This window comes from Felis catus, chromosome C1, assembly GCF_018350175.1.
Source record: "Felis catus isolate Fca126 chromosome C1, F.catus_Fca126_mat1.0, whole genome shotgun sequence".
Lineage (NCBI taxonomy): Eukaryota > Metazoa > Chordata > Mammalia > Carnivora > Felidae > Felis > Felis catus.
This window is the reverse complement of record NC_058375.1, coordinates 103232034-103250300: the sequence shown is the minus strand read 5'-3', so window position 1 is coordinate 103250300 and position 18267 is coordinate 103232034. Positions and strand designations below refer to the sequence as shown.

The window sequence follows — 18267 nt, the reverse complement described above, 5'->3', positions numbered from 1 at the left end:
ACCCCCTATTTACGGGAGAATGTAGTATGTGGGTTTTCTAATCTTAAGTGTTGTTTTGCCCAACTTCTCATGAGACAGAGGTTCACGGTCCAGGGCCTGCAACCACAGGAAAAAGCTCATATGACTGGAGCTTGGGGGACAGAGTGCAGGGTGCAAATGAAGCACCTCTCCCCCCCAGAACAACTGTGTCCCTGAAAGGTCAGCTGTGTTCTCTTTGACGGGGAGTTCCCTGCTCTAATGCTTCTCTCAGACGTTCAGAAACATTCACAGCTGGCCCGGTGCGCTCTGCCATGAAAAATGACCAGGACAGCATACAGCTTCCGCAAATCAAGTTTTCTTTGTATTTGCTAATACCCACCGATTTGCACCTAGGCTGCTTCTGAAGGCATGATAACTTACCTGTGCATTAGCTTAGGTTTCACTATTTTCCCTTTTTAAAGAGTTCCAACTCTATGTCTATTATAGGAGAGACTTAAGATCCCAGTCAAGAGGTTCAAGTTATTATAATAACCTATGTGTCAAGGCCTAGCAGGAAGAGTGGGAGTTAAGAGGCAGTAAAAATGAAAGAAGTTTTAGGAGAAAAAAAATGGACTCATGAATTTAGGGTCTAATAGGTCTTCAACACAGATGTTGAATTGTTGAAGGGTGAAGGTGCCAGGGAGGCAGTCCAACAGAACCGCACAACCCAGGTGCTAAAGACGCCACCTTCCTTAGAAGGTCATGGTCCTGACTCTGAATGCCCCACTAGTCAGGGTTCCCCGAATCAGTGGCCTAGGGCTAAAGCTTCAGGAGAGGTCTCTGCAGGCCTCAGGATATTGAGGTCCTAAAAGCAGAAGTCAGGCTTGTTGAAGGTAGTCAGCCAAGACCAAGATTTCACATAAAAAGCATAAAAAGCCACAGTTTATATAGTGTCTCCCTGCAAGACTCCCTCTCTTGTGGTTCTCAGCGCCCTGCCCTCCCCATTACCACTACTCATTCTGTGCTAGCTTTGTGCATTTCCACAATTCCCTGATTTCGCTGAGCTCAATTTGGTGGGAAAGGGAACGGTGATCCTCTGGTTTCTCTCAAGTCACAAGTGACAGGCCTCTAAGGCCAATGTTTTGTCTCCCGATCTTGATACTGAGCTGTGGAAAAGAAGGGCAGGGGGACTCCACTCATCCGCACCAGGAATCTCACTTCTCAAATGTCTGCCCCTTGAGTCCTGTCTTCCGAAAACATGAACTGGCTGAAGGTACTTCCTTCTCCCAGACCAATCTGTTCTATTGCTTGTCATTTCTCCTTCATCCACATAGCCTAGCCCTCTGTAAAGAAATCAGTCTGTTGGAGGTAAGAAAACTAGACTGAGGAGAAAGAAAGCAATGAAACAATGAAAGCAATGAATAATTAGAGATAGAAAATTTATTATTATGCAAACAGCTATGCACACTGGAGCCCTGGCAAACTGCCAGGGAACTTTCCAGATTAAGTTGTGCCTCCCTGTATTACAGGTACCAAATCAGAGTAACATCCTGGAGAACAAAACAAGGTATCAGAACACACAGTATCTCAGAGACCCACCAGGTCTGGACTCCTTTTTTGAAATGCTCTAAATCAGTAGCTCTGGGCAAAGATCTCAACTGCTTGCTAAATAGCTGGACCTGATGCTGGCCAACTGTTAAGGCACTGGCTGTCCTGAGGAAGAAGAGGACTGTGAATGAAAAACTGCAGCTTTGCTTCTAGGAAAGTAATATCTGATAAGGACAGTCAAGGAAGATGTATTTTATCACTTTAAAATCAATTTTACTAAAACTACAAATTCTCTAATCATTTTTTTTAAGCTTATTTATTTTTGAGACAGAGAGAGAGCATAAACGGCAGAGGGTCAGAGAGAGAGGGAGACACAGAATCCAAAAGCAGGCTCCAGGCTCTGAGCTGTCAGCACAGAGACCGACGCGGGGCTCGAACTCACTGACCGCAAGATCATGACCTGAGCCGAAGCTGGACACTCAACTGACTGAGCCACCCAGGTGCCCCTCTAGTTTAATAATTATTGAAATAATCACTCCAGAAGTAGCATTCCTTAATTTCCTCTCACCATATCATAAATTCCTGCAAAACTGTTAGTACTTACTACTGCTATTGTGATCTGGTTATTAAAACTCTTGATACTGCTTGAGTTACACAAGCATATAAAACAGATCTTTTCTGCTAAGTTTTTATAGTGATTTAATATGTGTCTTGAAAAATTCACTGAAGTGAATTAATTCCAGTAAGTAAGTAAAAAGATGGAGTTTCTGTATGATGACAGCACTTGGGGGTCAATCCAGCTTCTAGTGATTTTTGGACTCAAACAATGCTAACTGATACAGCAGGGAGATCATGAGAAGAAAATACTAGTCTAATGGTCAAAAAGAATTCCACACTGTGACCTAAGAATACAATGAATAGGTTCAAAACTAAAATAGTTCACTCATTTGTTTGCTTGGTTAATTGTTCGTTTTAGTGATCAGAGTTAACTTCTTAAAATTAGGCCTTGGTCTATAGGCCTAAAGAATTGATGAACTAGAGAATTGATGTGAAAAGATTCACTGTTATCAAATGGCAATTATTCAATAAATTCCCCCCTTCATAAACCTTTCAATCTAGTGGCCAGCACCCAGAAACGCTTGAATACAAGCGTCCATACCCAAGTTACAAAGTACTTTATTCTTGTCTCATTGGTGAGGCGCAGAGTAATAATGTAGCAGCAGAAGGCGTGGCCTTAGATTAAATAGCGGTAACAGAAAATGCGAGACTTTTTCCTCTCAGCTGAGGGAACACACTACTAAGATGGCAAAAGGATACATGTAAGTTGGGATGCCTTTTGCGGCCAAGTGTTTCCGAATAAGTCGCTCAGTACCATACCAGTTAAAATCTTTTGTGGCATGTCCAATGCGTGGAAGATGAACACTTGCTGTTAAAAAGAAAGAACATAGATTATGATGTCTTCATTCGTCAAAATTTGAATCAGTATAAAATACACATTAAGAGAAAACTACTCGCAGAGTCACTTGCTGGTTTCCAATGGACAAAACATGTGTAATCATGGGGTATCCCACACAAAGCCTACAAGTACAATGTCAAAGATATTCTGGGGAGGGACTGTAATGGGAAAAATTAAATAATTCTATCGAACACAAAGACCTACAGGCCCTGAAAATAAGTAGGTACGATGGAAATAGAATCATGATCAATGTTGGAGATAAACAGATTCTTTAAGAGTCAATCATTTCAACAAACTCGGAGACAGACTGGGTTTGGAAACAAAACTTGACTCAGACTTTTGGAAGAGAATGGTCTGCTAATGTGGACTGTGTGTAGCTCTCCAAAAGCTAGGATAAACAACATCCTATCTGACCAGATCACTACATCTTTGGTCCTCAGCTTCCTCATCAGCAAAATCGTGATACAAATACCCAGTGGAGGGAGATGGTCCACAAAGCTAACGGATACAAATGTGATCTGGGAAAGGAAGGGGGGCTATTCAAATACAAGATGATGTGGTGGTTACTTGCATGGTCTCCTATGGGGGGCTTCACCTTTACCATGTATAGTGAATGAGGTCTTGACATTTCTCACCTCCTTTTAAAAAATCCTATCACATGCCTGGAAACAGAAATTCACCTACTCCTGAACACAAATGAAAAGCTTACCTTTCTTTTTCTTTGCTGCTAAATAGATCTTCTTCAGGCCCTCTTCCAGGGCTGCCATCTTAATGCCAGACAGGACATTGGAGCGATCACGGTGCTGAGCCACAATCAAGGCCAACTAGGAGGAACAGCCATCACATGGTTGACATGACACGAGACGGCTGCACTGTCAACTAAGTGCCCTGCCGTGGAGGGGGCACAAGCATTCCCCTGACAGGCTTTGTCTCCATCTGTTCTGGATGCTCTGCTGAACAACCCTGTCCTACCAAATTCATGACTTACTCTTCCATCATAATTGTTTTATTTTGTGGTAACTTAATACACAAGCACCTCTTCTTTTAAAAGGTATGTTAAAACCAGGGTCCAAAACATGCTGTCTTTCCTAAGTTTTCTCAGCGGCAAAGAGAATTTTTCAGAGTCTCAGGAGCAGAAAGGACTTTACAGGTTCCTGTGTCTTCCATCTCTGTTCAAGTAACTCCCACCGTGTCCTAACCTAAGGTGGGGGGGGGGGGGGGCGGGGAGGACGGGACAGGACTGGAGACAGGGCCAAGGGAGCATATCTGGGACTGACATCACTACAGTCACATCATAACCAGTTGTAAACAGTTTTCTTGAGTCACTGGATTCTGAGCATTTATGCACAACCACGGTGTTGTTCACATTCTTTAGCATTTTAGAAATGACTGAACGAATGACTGTTGTCAGCCACACAGGCAACCAACCTCAAGCAAATACACCTCTCTTTCAGCTCAGTTTCTAAATTTCTTTTCTAAGTCAGTAAGATTTGGCTCTAAATTTGAATATGAATTCAGGCCCTTGAGAAAGCTAGGTTAAGTGCAGGAAATGAAATCTCTTACAGGAATTCTAAAGGACTGGCAAGTAGGAGAGACACTTAAGAGAATTTTAACGCAGGCAGAGGAAATCTGCCTCAGCTCCTCTCCTCTGCTCATAGCTGGCTACTAAACACGGTGTTTTACACAACTTTTCACACAATAAACAATGAAATGCTCAGAGTTCTGTCAGGTTTTCTTATTCAGTAAGAGTTTCCTGAGCACTTCCTATGAGCTGGTACTGCGTGTATTGAGGATAAAAAGAAAATGGGTCGACACCCTTGGAAGGAGCCCACCTGAGGTCAGTGCAGGAAACAAGTTAGAGAACAGTGTTCCAGGGGCTGTGATGGACAGAAGCAAGGGGGGACGGAGTGGGTGCGGTGGAGCCAGAGGCCCAACCTGCTTGTTATGGGCTGAACTGTGCCCTCTCGAATTCCTTTGTTGAAGCCCCAACCCTCAGTACTTTAGAATGTGATTGTATGTGGAGACAGGGCCTCTAAAGAAGCAAGTAAGTTAAAGTGAGGCCTTTAGGGTGGTACCTAATCCAGCCTCACTGCTGTGCTCACAGGAAATCTGGACACATGCTGAGACACCAGGGATGCACGTGCAGAGAAGAAAGACCATGTGAGGACACAGAGAGAGGCAGCCGTCCCTAAGCCAAGGAGAGGGCCTCAGAGGAAATCAGCCCTGCTGGTAGCCTCCAGAATTGTAAAGAAATTAATTTATGTTTTCTAAGCCACCTATTGGTGGGATTTTGTCATGGCAGCCCTTACAAACTAATACACGGACAGGCCAGCGGACAGGAGAGGTTTCAAGAGGAGGTGATGTGAGCCAAAATTTAGTTCTCATAAAAGAAGTGGTTTTTTTACTTACCAAATCTTGCCCTTTGTTTCTTGACTCTTTATCATCAATAGGAAATAAAAGGACACCTCCCAAATTCAAGTCTGAGGTAAAATAAAAGAGCAACAGACAGAATATGAGGTTCACTCCAGACTGAGACCTCTGAAGAGAGGCTCTTGTGAATGCCCCTGGTTCCTTCCTTTCCCACAGCCATCAGGCTTCAATCTCACCTTTTCTCACACTCCTGAGAGTGTGACTCAGAGTGGCACTCAGTGACTGCCTCAGCCAGGTACTCACATGATGCACTCCTGAATTTTTTCCTTTTTGCTCAAAAACTTTCATTTTTTTAATGTTTAATTATGGTAAAATATACCTCATGTAAAATTTACCATCTTAACCATTTTTAAGCAAGCAGCTCAGTAGTGCTATGCCGTCAATCTCCACAGCTCTCTTCACCTTGCAAAACTGACACTATACTCATGAAACCTCATTTCTCCCTTTCCCCTACAATCGTCACTCTTACTTTGTCAATCTGACTACTATAGTTACAGCATCTAAGCAGAACCACCCAATACTCATTCTTTTGGGTTTTTGTTTTTTTAATGTTTATTTTTGGGAGACTGAGAGAGCACAAGTGAGGAAGAGGCAGAGAGAGAGGGGGAGACACAGAATCCAAAGAAGGCTCCAGGCTCTGAGCTGTCAGCACAGAGCCAGATGTGGGGCTCAAACTCACGAACCAGGAGATCATGAGCCAAAGTCAAACACTCAACCAACTTGAGCCAGCCAGGTACCCCTATACTCCTTCTTTTGTGACTGGCTTACTTCATTTAGCATAACGTCCCCAGGATTCATCCATGCTGTAAAACATGTATCAGAATTTCCTGGTTTCCAAGGCTAAATAATACCCCACTGTATGTATATACCACACTGTTTATCCATTCATCCATCAGACACTTGGGTTACTTCTACCTCTAGGTCACAGTGAATAATGCTGATATAAACATGGGCATACAGATACCTGTTTGAGTTATTGCCTGAGTTCTTTATAAGAGGTGTTGCTAGATTTTATGGTAATTTTATTCTTTTAAAAAAAATTTTTTTTAATGTTTGTTTATTTTTGAGAGAGACAGAGACTGCGAACAGGAAGGGGCAGAGAGAGAAAGAGAGAGACACACAGAATCTGAAGCAAGCCCTAGGCTTTGAACTGTCAGCAAAGAGCCTGACGCGGGGCTCGAACTCACGACCCATGAGATCATGACCTGAGCCGAAGTTGGATGCTTAACCGATTGAGCCACCCAGGTGCCCGATGGTAATTTTATTCTTAATTTTTTCAAGAAACACCATACTGTTTTCCATAATGGCTGCATCATTTTACATTCCCACTAACAGCGCACAAGTGTTCTAACTTCTCCACATCCTCACCAACACTTCCTTGCTACTTTTTCTATGGAGATGTAACTGGCAGAACATCATGTAAGCTTAAGGTGTACAACATACTGATTTTACACATTTATACTGCAATACGATTGCCACTGCTGCATTAGTTAACACCTCAATCACATCACATAATCGTCATTCCATCTAGTGGTGGGAACAATTAAGACCTACTCTCTTAGCAATCTTAAAGTTTGTAATAGAGTTTTGTTGTCTGTCTGTCTGTAGTCCCTGTACTGTGTATTAGATCTCCAGGACTTATTTATCTACTAAATGCAAGTATATATCCTTAAACATTATCTCTCCCGTTTCCACCAACCCCTGGTAAACCACCATTTCACTCTAGTTTTTTTTTTTTATAAGTTTGTTTTAGATTCCACCTATAAGGGAAATAGACACTTAAGCTGTTTCTGTATCTTGGTTATTTTGAATAATGCTGAAATTAAACATGGGGTTGTATGTTTTCATTTCCTTTGACTATATACCCAAAAGTGGTATTGCTGGATCACATGATAGCTCTAATTGTAATTTTTTGAGGAACCTCTATACTGTTTTCCATAGTGGCTGCACCAGTTTGCATTCCCACCAATTGTGCATGAGGGTTCCCTTTTGTCTACATCCTCAATACTCATTATCTGTCTCTCGATAACAGTCATTCTAACAGGTGTGAGGTGATATCTCATTGTAGTTTTGATTTGCATTTCCCTGATGATTACTCATGTTGAGCATCTTTTCCATTCCCAGTTGGCCATGTGTACATCTTCTTTGGAAAAATATCTATTTAGTTCCTCTGTTCACTTTTTAATCAGATTGACTATTTTTTCTGTTGAGTTGTCTGAGTTCTTTATAAATGTTGAATAGTAGCCCCTTATCCAATATATGATTTTCAAATATTCTCTCCCATTCTGTAAGTTGCCCTTCCATTCTGTTGGCTCTTCGAAAGTGCAGAAGCTTTTAAGTTTGATGTAATCTCACCTGTTGATTTTTCCTTTGTTGTTTGTTCTTTTGGTGTCCTCTCCAATCTCAAGGAGCTTCTTTCCTAGGTTTTCTTCCGGGAGTTTTATGGTATCAGGTTTTATGCTTGTCTTTGAGCCATTTTAAGGTAATTTTTTTGAGTAAGGTAGGGTCCAATTTTACTTTCCTGCATCTGGTTGTCTAGTTTTCCCAACATCATTTGCTGAAGAGACTACATTTTCCTTACTGGATATTCTTGACTCCCTTATTAAATATTAGTTGGCCATATATGTAGAGGTTTATTTCTGGGCTCTGTATTCTGTTCCATTGGTCTAGGTATCTATTTTTATGTTGCTACCATACTGTTTTAATTAGTATCACTTTGTAGTACAGTTTGAAATCAGGAGGTATAATGCCTGCTGCTTTGTTCTTCTGATGATTGCTTTGGCTATTCAAGCTCTTTTGTGGTTTCACTCAAATTTCAGGATTTATTTCTATTTCTATTTCTGTAGAAAATGCCATTGGAATTTTGGTAGGGACTGTATTAAATCTAGAGATGGTTTTGGGTAGCATGACATTTTAATGATATTAACTCTTCTGATCAGTGAATGTGGAATATCTTTCCAATTGTTTGTGTCTTCTTCAATTTCTTTAAACAAAGTCTTGTATTTTTCATTGGCTAGATCTTTTACTTCCTTGGTTAAATTTATTCCTAGGTCTTTTACTGTGTTTGATGTTACGGTGAATGGGACAATTTTTTAATTTCTTTTTCATGTTTCATTGCTAATACATAAAGAAGTAACTGATTTCTGTGTGCTTTTAGACCCTGTAACTTTACTGAATTCATGGATTACATCCAACAGTTCTTTTTTCCAACTGATTAAATCTATTATATTGAGAATTTGGAGTTTTCAATATATAAGACCACACCATCTGCAAATGACAATTTTACTTCTTCCTTTCTGATTTGGATGTCTATTAATTTGCCTTGCCTGATTCGCTCTAGCTAGAACTGCCAGTATTACGTTGGATCAGAGGGAGGAGAAACACACACACCTGTCTTGCTCCTGATTTTAAAAGAAAAGCTTCTAATTTTTCTCAGTTGAATACAGTTAACTGTAGGTAGCATTATATGGCTTTTATTATGTCCTGTACTTATTCTATTGAGGGTTTTTATCATGAAAGGATGTTGTATTTTGCCAAATGCTTTTACTTCATCTATTGAGAGGTTCAATGATTTTTGTCTTTCATTCTATTAATGTGGTGTGTCATATTTGTTGATTTGCCTATGATGAACCGTCCCTGCATCCCAGGAAGAAATCCCACTTGGTCATGGTGTGTAATCCTTTTAATGAGTTCTTAAGTTTGGTTTGCTAATATTTTTTTGAGAATTTTTGCATCAATATTCATAAGGGATATTGGCCTACAGTTTTCTTTTAGTGTCCTTATCTGGCTTTGGTGTCAAGGTAATACTGGGCCCACAGAAGGGGTTTGAAGTGTTCCCTCCTCTTCAATTTTTCTGGAAGAGTTTGAGAAGGATTGGCATTAATTCTCCTTAAAATATTTGACAGAATTTGTCCATGAAGTCATCTGATCCTGGGAGGTTTTTAAAACCTGAGTCAATCTCCTCACTCATTATTAGTCTGTTCGGTCTTTATATCTCTTCCTGGTTCAGTTTTAGTAGGTTGTAGGGACTATGAATTTATCCACTTCTTCTGGATTATCTAATTTGTTGGTGTAAAATCATTCATAGTAGTCACTAATGATCTTAATGTTTTTTTGCAGTGTCAGTTATTTTCTCATTTCTGACTTTCAGTCTTCTCTCTTTTCTTAGTCTTGCTAAAGGTTTATCAATTTTATTTTTCAAAAAATCAGCTCTTAAGGGTTACTAATCTTTTCTATAGATTTTCTAGTCTCTAATTTTATTTCAGATCTGATATTATTTCCTTCTTTCTGCTAACTTTAGGCTTAATTTGCTCTTTTTCTAGTCTCTTGAGGTATTTGAAATCTCATTTTTTAATATATGCATTTATTGCCACAGACTTCTCTCAGAACTGCTTTTGCAGCATCCATTTTTGGTATGTTGTTTCCATTTATTTTGAGATATTCTTTGGTCTGCCTTTTGATTTCTTCTTTGACCCACTGGTTGTTCAAGAGTATGCTATGTGCTATTCAGTTTCCACATCTCTGGAGATTTTCTAGCTTGCCTCAATGAAAGATTTCTAGTTTCATACCATTGTGGTTGGAAAGACACTTGGTATAAATTCAGTCTTCTTTTGCTATGACTCGTTTTGTGTTCTATCATATGATCTATTTTTAAAAATGTTCCATGTGTACTTGAGAAAAATGTGTATTGTGCTGCTGTTCGATGAAATTTTCTATAGATGTCTATTAGGCCAATTTGATGTAATATTTGGTCCAAGTCTATCATTTCCTTGTTGCTTTTCTGTCTGGATAACCTGTGCATTGCTGAAAGTGATATATTAAAATCCCCTACTATTCTTGCCTTGTTGTCGATTTCTTCTTTCATATCTATTAGTATTTACTTAATATATTTAGGTGCTCTGATGTTGGGTGCATATACTGTTATATCTTCTTGATGGATTGAGCCCTTTATCATTATACAATGTCCTTGCTTATCTCTTATTACCATTTTGGTTTAAAGTCTACTTCGTCTGAGGTAAGTAACAACTACCCACATTGTCTTTGGTTGCCACTTGCATGGAGTATCTTTTTCCATCCCTTCACTTTGAGTCTATGTGTGTTTTTAAGGTTCAAGTTGGTCTTTTGTAGGCAGAAAACACCTGTACCCTGTTTTTTATTTGTTTCTTCCATCCAGCCACTCTGTGCCTTTTGCTTGGTGAATTCAATCCACTTACATTTAGAGTAACTAACTTATGTTAAGTACTTACTAATGCCATGTTACTAACTGCTTTCTAGTTGCTAGGTATTTCCATTGTTTCTTTTCCCCTGTTTCTGCCTACCTTTGTAAACTGGTTATTTTCTGTGGTGGTATGCTATTTCCCCTTTCTTTGTCTCTTGTGGATCCGTTCTATGCTTTTGCAATGTTGTTACCATAAAACATCTTACAGATAAAACAATCCATCTTAAGCTGACAGTAACTTGTGCTCAATCACCTATTGAGGCTCTCCCTTCTACTCCTTCTTGTTCTATTACTGATGTCGCAATTTACCTCTTTTTATGTGGTATATCTGTTAACAATTTATAGCAGCTATACTTATTTTTACTACTCTTTTCCTTTAACCTTTATACTAGAATTGAGTGGTTAAAGCACCATCCTAATATAGATTAGTGATCGAACTCTATTTTTCACCTCTTCTAGTATATTGTGTACTTCCATATGTTTTCATGTTACAGATCACTATCTTTTCATTTCTGCTTGAAGAACTCCTTTCAGCATCTTGCAAGGCAAGGCTGGTGGTGGTAAACTCCCCTTAGCTTTTGTCTGGGCTATCTTATCTGCAAGATAATGTGGCCCAAATACAATTTCCTTGGTTGGCAGTCTTTATCTTTCCACACTGAACATGTCAGTCCACTCTCTCCTGGCCTGTAGTTTCTGCTGAGAAATCTGCTGACAGTCTAATGAGGGTCCTTTGTAGGCTATATACCTTCTTTCTCCCCCGGCTTCTTTTAGATCCTTTATCATTGATTTTTCAGTTTCATTATAATGTGTCTTGGGGAAGGTCTTTCTGCATTGAGATAATGGGGTGATCTATTAGCTTAGTGGACTTCTATGTCCAAGTCTTTCCCCAGGTTTGGAAAGTTCTCAGGTTTGACTGACTGATTTTATTTGAGAGAGAGAGCAAGTGGGGGAGAGGGGCAGAAGGAGCGAGAAAATCTTAAGCAGGCTCCATGCCCAGCACAGAGCCCGATACAGGGCTCAATCCCACAACCCCAGGATCATGACCTGAGCCAAAATCAAGAGTCGGACACTCAACCAGTGGAGCCACCCAGGTGCCTGAGGTATCATTTTTAAAAAATAAACTCTCTATGGAAACCAATTTGACAATAAACTTCATATATTGAAAAAATAAATAAATAAATAAATAAACAAACAAACAAACAAACAAACTCTCTGCCCCCTTCTCCCTGTCTTCTCTTTCTGGAAGCCCACTTATCCTGATATTTGCCTTCCTCTGATAGTTGTCTTTTTGATCCAATCCCATAGCTCATGTACTTTTTTCACTTTTTTTTTTTTTCAACCTCTGCTGTGTTATTTCTAAATTGCTATCCTCTAAGTCACTTATTCTTTCTTCCATCTGGTCAGCCCTCCACAGCTGCTCTCTATTGTTATTCTATACCTCATTCATCAAATTCTTCAGCTCCAGAATTTGTCTGGTTCTCTTTTACATTCTCAATCTCTTTGTAACAGAATTCATTTTGTTCGTATGTTTTGCTCCTGACTTTAATGAATTGCCTTTGAGTTTTCTTGTAACTGAGTTTATTCATAACTGCTATTCTAAATTCTCTGTCAGTTAGATTGCAATATTCTGTGCCTTTGAGCTCACTTGCTGGAGAACTGTCATTTTCTTGCTGTGATGCCGTATTTCCCAGACTTTTTACATTCCCCAGAGTTATGCATTGCTGCTTTTGCATTTGAAGTAGCAGATACATCCTTAATTCTGTGCTCGCTGCTTTCAGCAGATGGTTTTATGTTCTGTGGTATTGTTACTGAGATATTCCTTGTGTTTGTGACGTATACCTGCCACTCTTCTTGCTCTCTCTTGGGGCCAAATTTTTAAGCCCTTGTGTTACCTTTGGTTGTTACAGTTCACCAGGCTGGCTATTGGAAACAGCATTCTAGAAAAGCAATAGCTAGAGTTTATGGTTTTTCCTTGCCCAACGACCAGAGCCTGCTCTGAGTGCGCTCCCGATCTACCAGAGCTCACTCTAACAGACACACTCGGGAGCTTGCACAAAAAGCTAGCAGCAGAATGAGAGGAAGTGGAGTTTAGCACTCAGTGTCTTGGGAAAGCTGCAGACCCAGCAGGGAGAACCTTGGGTGTGGTACTCCAAGATTTGTGGGTGAACTTCCTCCTGAGCCAATCCCTCTGACACCGTTCGAAGTTCTGATCTGCTTCCTCCCAGTCACAGAGCTCCCACCTTAGTACTCTGGGTGCTGGTGGAGAGAAATGGGTTTCTCCAGCGGTGTTCCATTTGGCTGGGACAGCCAGGAGCATTCTCCCTGCTCTCCTTTCCCCCCACAGGACAGGTCACCTTCACCAGATAAATCAGCCCACTCAGGGTTTCCTTGAGGGAGAAGCAGAAGTATTTCTCTTACCACCTCCACTGTGATCAACGCATGTTTTTTTCTCTTTTTTTCCCTTCTCCAATGGTGTGCTGGAGTCTTCCTGCAGGAAGGCTGGATTCCTGCAAGTTCTGTCTCATGCGTGAGTACCTGCCCGGGTCAGCACTCATCTGATTTTGCCTGACAGTGGCAAAAGGCATCTAGGCAGTTGTGCTGGCTCCACAGCCTGTATGGAGGTCTGTCTGTCTCTCACTGGTGGTGGTGGTGGGCAAGATTCCGCTCGGGTCCTTCGAAGGAAGGTGCTAGGTCCCAAAAGACCCAACACATGCTTTTGTTTGTGTATGGATGTCTAATTCACTGATTAAAAGGGGGGGGGGGATAAAAAGGAGGAATGTTTTATACCGCCAATGTTGCTGACGTCATCCCCTTCACTTCTAAATGATCTCCCAAGTCAATGTCCCTTACGTATTACCTACAAAGTACTCCTGCAGGCATCGGAAACTGAATACAAACCCAGAGGCATCTGGGGATGGAAAGGGGAGAGCATTATGAACTTGAAATTCCTTCAGAAGGCTTATGTTTGTTTTAAACCATTCCAACACTGCACTCTACTATATCTATCTATACATTTTCCTACCTCATCCAAATCAAAGCAAACTAATGCTCTAAAAAAATGCGCTAAAAGAATTCTATGGCTTTATACACTTCACGCACACCCGAATCTTTTAAGTTGTTCTAAAATACTGGCTGTGTTATGCCATTCTTCTCTACAAAACTCCCAAATGACTAACCATTACCCACTGGATAAGGTCCGGCTTAGAATGGCATCTTCCTGCACAAGCCACGTGCAGTCTCCCTGCTGTGGTCCAGATCGCTCTCTTTAAAATCAAACTCTCCTCTATTCCTCAGCCTCCACCCGCTACTCTTGCCTGCCTGGCCTACACACCATGCCCTAAAAACATTCACTGTGTCACTGTCTGGGTCATTCAACACCCCGTACTGGGAATGACAGGAATTGTGGAAATACCACACAGCATGAGACACAGGGATCCTTTTCCATTTCCCTCCACCCACTAAAATTCAACCCATTTTTCCAGGCCCAAGAGAACTTTCACTACCTCTACACAGCCCTGCCTGATAATTCTAGCTCACACTTTCCTTTACCCTGCTCTACCCTGTTTTAGTCCGTCTTCAGAAAAGAATGCACACTCTCAACCCTGTTTCCTTACTGACCACTTACACTTTAACTCTGTGTAACCAAGGTTCAGCCTTCAGACTCTCCTCAAAGTAGGCCAAGGTCTGCGACTACGCTTGGGGCAAATCCGATGGCCTTTCCCCAGTTTTCACCCTCACTTCAGCGCCTGACCAGGCAGACCACTTCTTGACACCCTCTCCTCCCTTATACTTCAAAATATTCCATTCTCAAGGTTCTCTTAGTTGACACTTCCTTCTGTCTCCCCTTGTTGCTACAGTTCCTAAGTGGAGGTGTTTTCCACATTCTGTTCCCTGTCCTCTCATCTTCCTGTCCTGCCTTCCTCACAGTTTCAAACAAGAATCCAAACAGGCAGTCCTCAATCTTCATTTCTATCTCTGCCCTCTCCTGAATTCTCTGCTTTTCCAACTGCCCAATCACTATCTAGAGCTCAGTTATTTTAACCTATCAAACCCTCTGCCAGTGATCTGTTTGAGTAGAAAGAGTGTTCCCTCTAAGTCCTTATATCCCTTTCCATCCTAGAGAACCAGGCAGAAGAATTAGGAAAAGCCAATCTCTGAGGAACCTGAAGGTAAGGTAAGGTCGCTTGGCCACTCAAGTCCCCAGGAAATAATGACAATAATAAATTTACTCCTCATACTACTTTGTGATTTCTGCACATAAAAGAAGATGCCCTTTCTCCTTCTCCATGCCAAGGGAGAATACTGACACTCCCCAGTTCCTCTGGCCACCAGCAGCTTTCCTTCTGTCTCTAGGGAATGTTGGATCTCAGCCTATGCTAACTTCCTAATACAGCCTCCTCCTCTTCAACAGCCAACCCGAGCTCCTGTTAGCATTTTAATGGTGTGTCTGATTTCTCTCCCACAGATCTCTGACATTTTGGGGCATGTTCCCTTATGAACATGGGGTGAGTTGGCCACAGTGGAGGTAAGCAATGAAATGTTCTTCGTGCCAATACTATAACATGCACACAGGGACTGATGTATCAGAATACTTCCACACCCACTATTCTCATTGCATTTCCATGAGGCTGGTGGAATAAGTATTATTCAAAATTATAAATGAGAAAACAGGCACAGGGAGAGTAGGGACCGCCTCAAAGTCCCATAACTGCTTGCATGATAAAAAAAAAAACTAGCTAATGAGACTCCAACCAGCTCTTCCAACTCCTTAACCAGTGCTTCATAACCCATGTGATACCTGTCCTAAGTGTCCTCTCCACTCTCATTCCATCCCTTCCCCTTCTCTCTGTTTTGCTTCTTACCTTTCATTTTCCCAGCCAGCTCGTATATTTTTCTTGGTTCGGCGGATCGTGTTTCCAAAGCCGTGAATAAACCACCTCTGCCCCAGCGGCCAGAGTCATCTATCAGAAGAAAAAATTTTCATTTATAGAAGGCAGAGTCCAATCCACAACTTAAAAACAAAGGTACACCCACTAGATTTGTAAAAGAATGATTTTTCAAAGGGAAGAGACAACTACCTAGTCTCCCAGGAATATCAGAGGTGGGACTTCTCAAATATATTAGGTTTTATGGAAGATCCCTGGCCATCCTAATAGGAAAGATGGAGAGGAGACGTAACATAACAAACAGCTGAAGCACTGGGGACACAACAGCATACAACTCCCATTTTACAGGTAAGGAAGGAGAAAGGTTAAATGACTTTTTTGAGTTACTGCTACCATAGCTGGTTACTATTTTCCATTTACAGTCATTCAATCATTGTTAGCACGTATTACATGTTAGACACTGTTCCAGGCACTAGGGTTATAGCAGTGGACAAGACCAAAAAAAAAAAAAAAAAAAAAAAAAATCACTGCTCCCATGAATTTTATTTTCTAGTGCAATGAGATAATCATATAAACAAATACGTAATATGTGGTGGTGACACATGTAATAAAGTAAAATAAGGTAGGAAAAAGGAGTAGAGAACAATAGAGACCTGGAAGTGGGATCTGTTTTATATGAGGCATTCAGGAGACCTCTGAGATGCAGACGTTTGACCAATGCTTGCTGTGGCTACCTGTGGAAAGAGGGTTCCTTCCAGGCAGAGGAGTAAAATGTGCCAAGGTCATGGGGGTGGGGGCAGGGGACACGCTTAGAGTTGTCCTGTATATGTCGCCTCCTTCTACCCTCTTAAAAACCTTGTGCAAAGAATAGGAAAGATATTATCCAATTACACAGATAAGGAACCTGAGGCCCAGGGAGATTAGGCTCTGCAACCAGTAAATAAGAGCACCACCAAGAGTCAAATTTAAGTCTCTGGATTTGAAAATCTGACCTTTCTTAACCACACGACTGCACCATGCCCATCAATCACTCCTAGGTCAGGCTTCTGCCTCCTCCTCCCCAGTTCTTAGCACCACAAAGATTAAAGCACCCATCCTGGGCCCGTACTACATTTACCTACCTACGCAGTGAACGATGACCGCGTCCTCCGCCCCAGCCTGCGGGTGGGTGACATCACCGCTAACATACTTGATGGCCGTTGACTCTGGATCTTCATAATCCAGCTGGGCAGAGCTCTCCTCATCTTCCCTGCCCTCTAGGTCCTCCGGTTCACTGTCCTCAGAAGGCAGGCAGAAGGACTGGTAATTGCTGGACTCCCACCAGGCCATCCTTCAACAGGCCAGAGAGAAAAGGAAATTAACCTGGCCTCTCACAATTTCCCTTAGAGCGCAATTCATCCTGCTATTCACAAACAGTAAGTGCCCAGTGGAAATGCAATTAGACACTCACCGTGATGGCAGTTTTCTGCCTATTTGTAAGTCAACAAGAAGTCTTACTGATTACCTAGCTGCCTCCTGACTATGCTTCAGTAACAAGCAGCCACCGCATGTCCCTGTTTTTAAGAATAAGGTACCGTTCAAGGGAACTACTCTTTGTCAGGCAGCTACAATAAAATCTTTTCTTGCTTCAACTAAATGAATCTTCTCTGCCTTCGGCACTCAGGACTTTTCACAAAAGCACACTAACTGTTAGGGTTAACATTTGATGTTTAAAAAAAATATTCTATTACCCATAGAAACTACCAGTTCTATAGAAGTTTTCTGCAAGCTTAAAGTATTCAACTGTGGACTCTATACAACAGTGATTCCTTTATCAAATGTGACCCTCAGCTTTATTAGAATACAAATAATATACACGTACTTTTTTTCATGTTCTGCTTCTTCCTTTTTCCTCTTCTTCTCTTCCACTAGTCTCTTTCTCTTGGCTGCTGCCTCTTGTCTCTTCTTCCTTCTGTCCTCCACTTCCTCTGGGCTCAGAATCCGCTTCCTTTTGCCAGACCCCTCTGTAAGGCCTGGGAGGAGAACCTGTAGGACGAACAAGATCCATAACCAGGAAGGTTGGGGGCTGCCTATTCCTTCTTGAGTTTCATTCATCCCTAACACTCATTCTGTGTGAAAGCAACACGCTTACTAATATTTCATAAAGCTGCGTCTCTGTGCCCCTTGTGTAGTGGGAGGTCGTGGCAAGACACTTCAATCTACTGTTCATATTACACATCTCACTTGGCCTGGTGACCAGATATTGTGATCTAAACTCAACCAAAGCACTGGCATGGCTAGTACAACAGTACATCATTTTGATTAATTTCAACAGGAATAAGGTGCTTCAGAAAAGTTACTTTTTTTTATACAAAGCATATCCTGCAGGAGGCCATTTTAGGTTTAACCACTGTTAAAGGAAATCCTCCTACAATGTATTATAGAATTCTTTCTTAAACAGAGTCTTTCAACATTATGATTATCTTAATGGTGGGTAGCATTTAATGAGCACGTACAAAGTGTCAAATACCATGGACATAACATGTATCATTCTTGACTGTCACCCTCTCTTAGTGACAGAGTCAAATTATCAGGAGTAGAGTGCGGTATTTTGGTGTGATACAGTGTATCCCTTCTGGGGTGGCTTAGATGCACAGGGCTGCTTTCGCCTGCATTAAATGGTAAAACACACTGTTCCTGTTGATGTTATTTATGCCAACTTTTTTTTTTAATGTTTATTTTTGAGGGGGGAAAGGAGCAGCAAGAGCGGGGGATACAGGATCTAAAACAGG

At 41.3% G+C, this 18267-nt stretch overlaps 1 protein-coding gene across 4 annotated transcripts in view; it reads right to left on the bottom strand.

The window, feature by feature from the left end:
* Nucleotides 1-1380: 1380 nt before the first annotated feature.
* Nucleotides 1381-18267, bottom strand: part of CHD1L (chromodomain helicase DNA binding protein 1 like) — a 58782-nt gene continuing 41895 nt past the window's right edge. For all 4 annotated transcript variants that reach the window (XM_045033393.1, XM_006935047.5, XM_045033395.1 and 1 more), the window contains 7 exons: nt 17358-17521; nt 16618-16826; nt 15473-15571; nt 5372-5442; nt 3672-3786; nt 2824-2932; nt 1381-1730 (listed from right to left, as the gene is read on the bottom strand). In XM_045033393.1, coding sequence (XP_044889328.1) covers nt 1655-1730; nt 2824-2932; nt 3672-3786; nt 5372-5442; nt 15473-15571; nt 16618-16826; nt 17358-17521 — 843 coding nt within the window. In that variant the 3' untranslated portion in view covers nt 1381-1654. The remainder of the gene's footprint in view (nt 1731-2823; nt 2933-3671; nt 3787-5371; nt 5443-15472; nt 15572-16617; nt 16827-17357; nt 17522-18267) is intronic.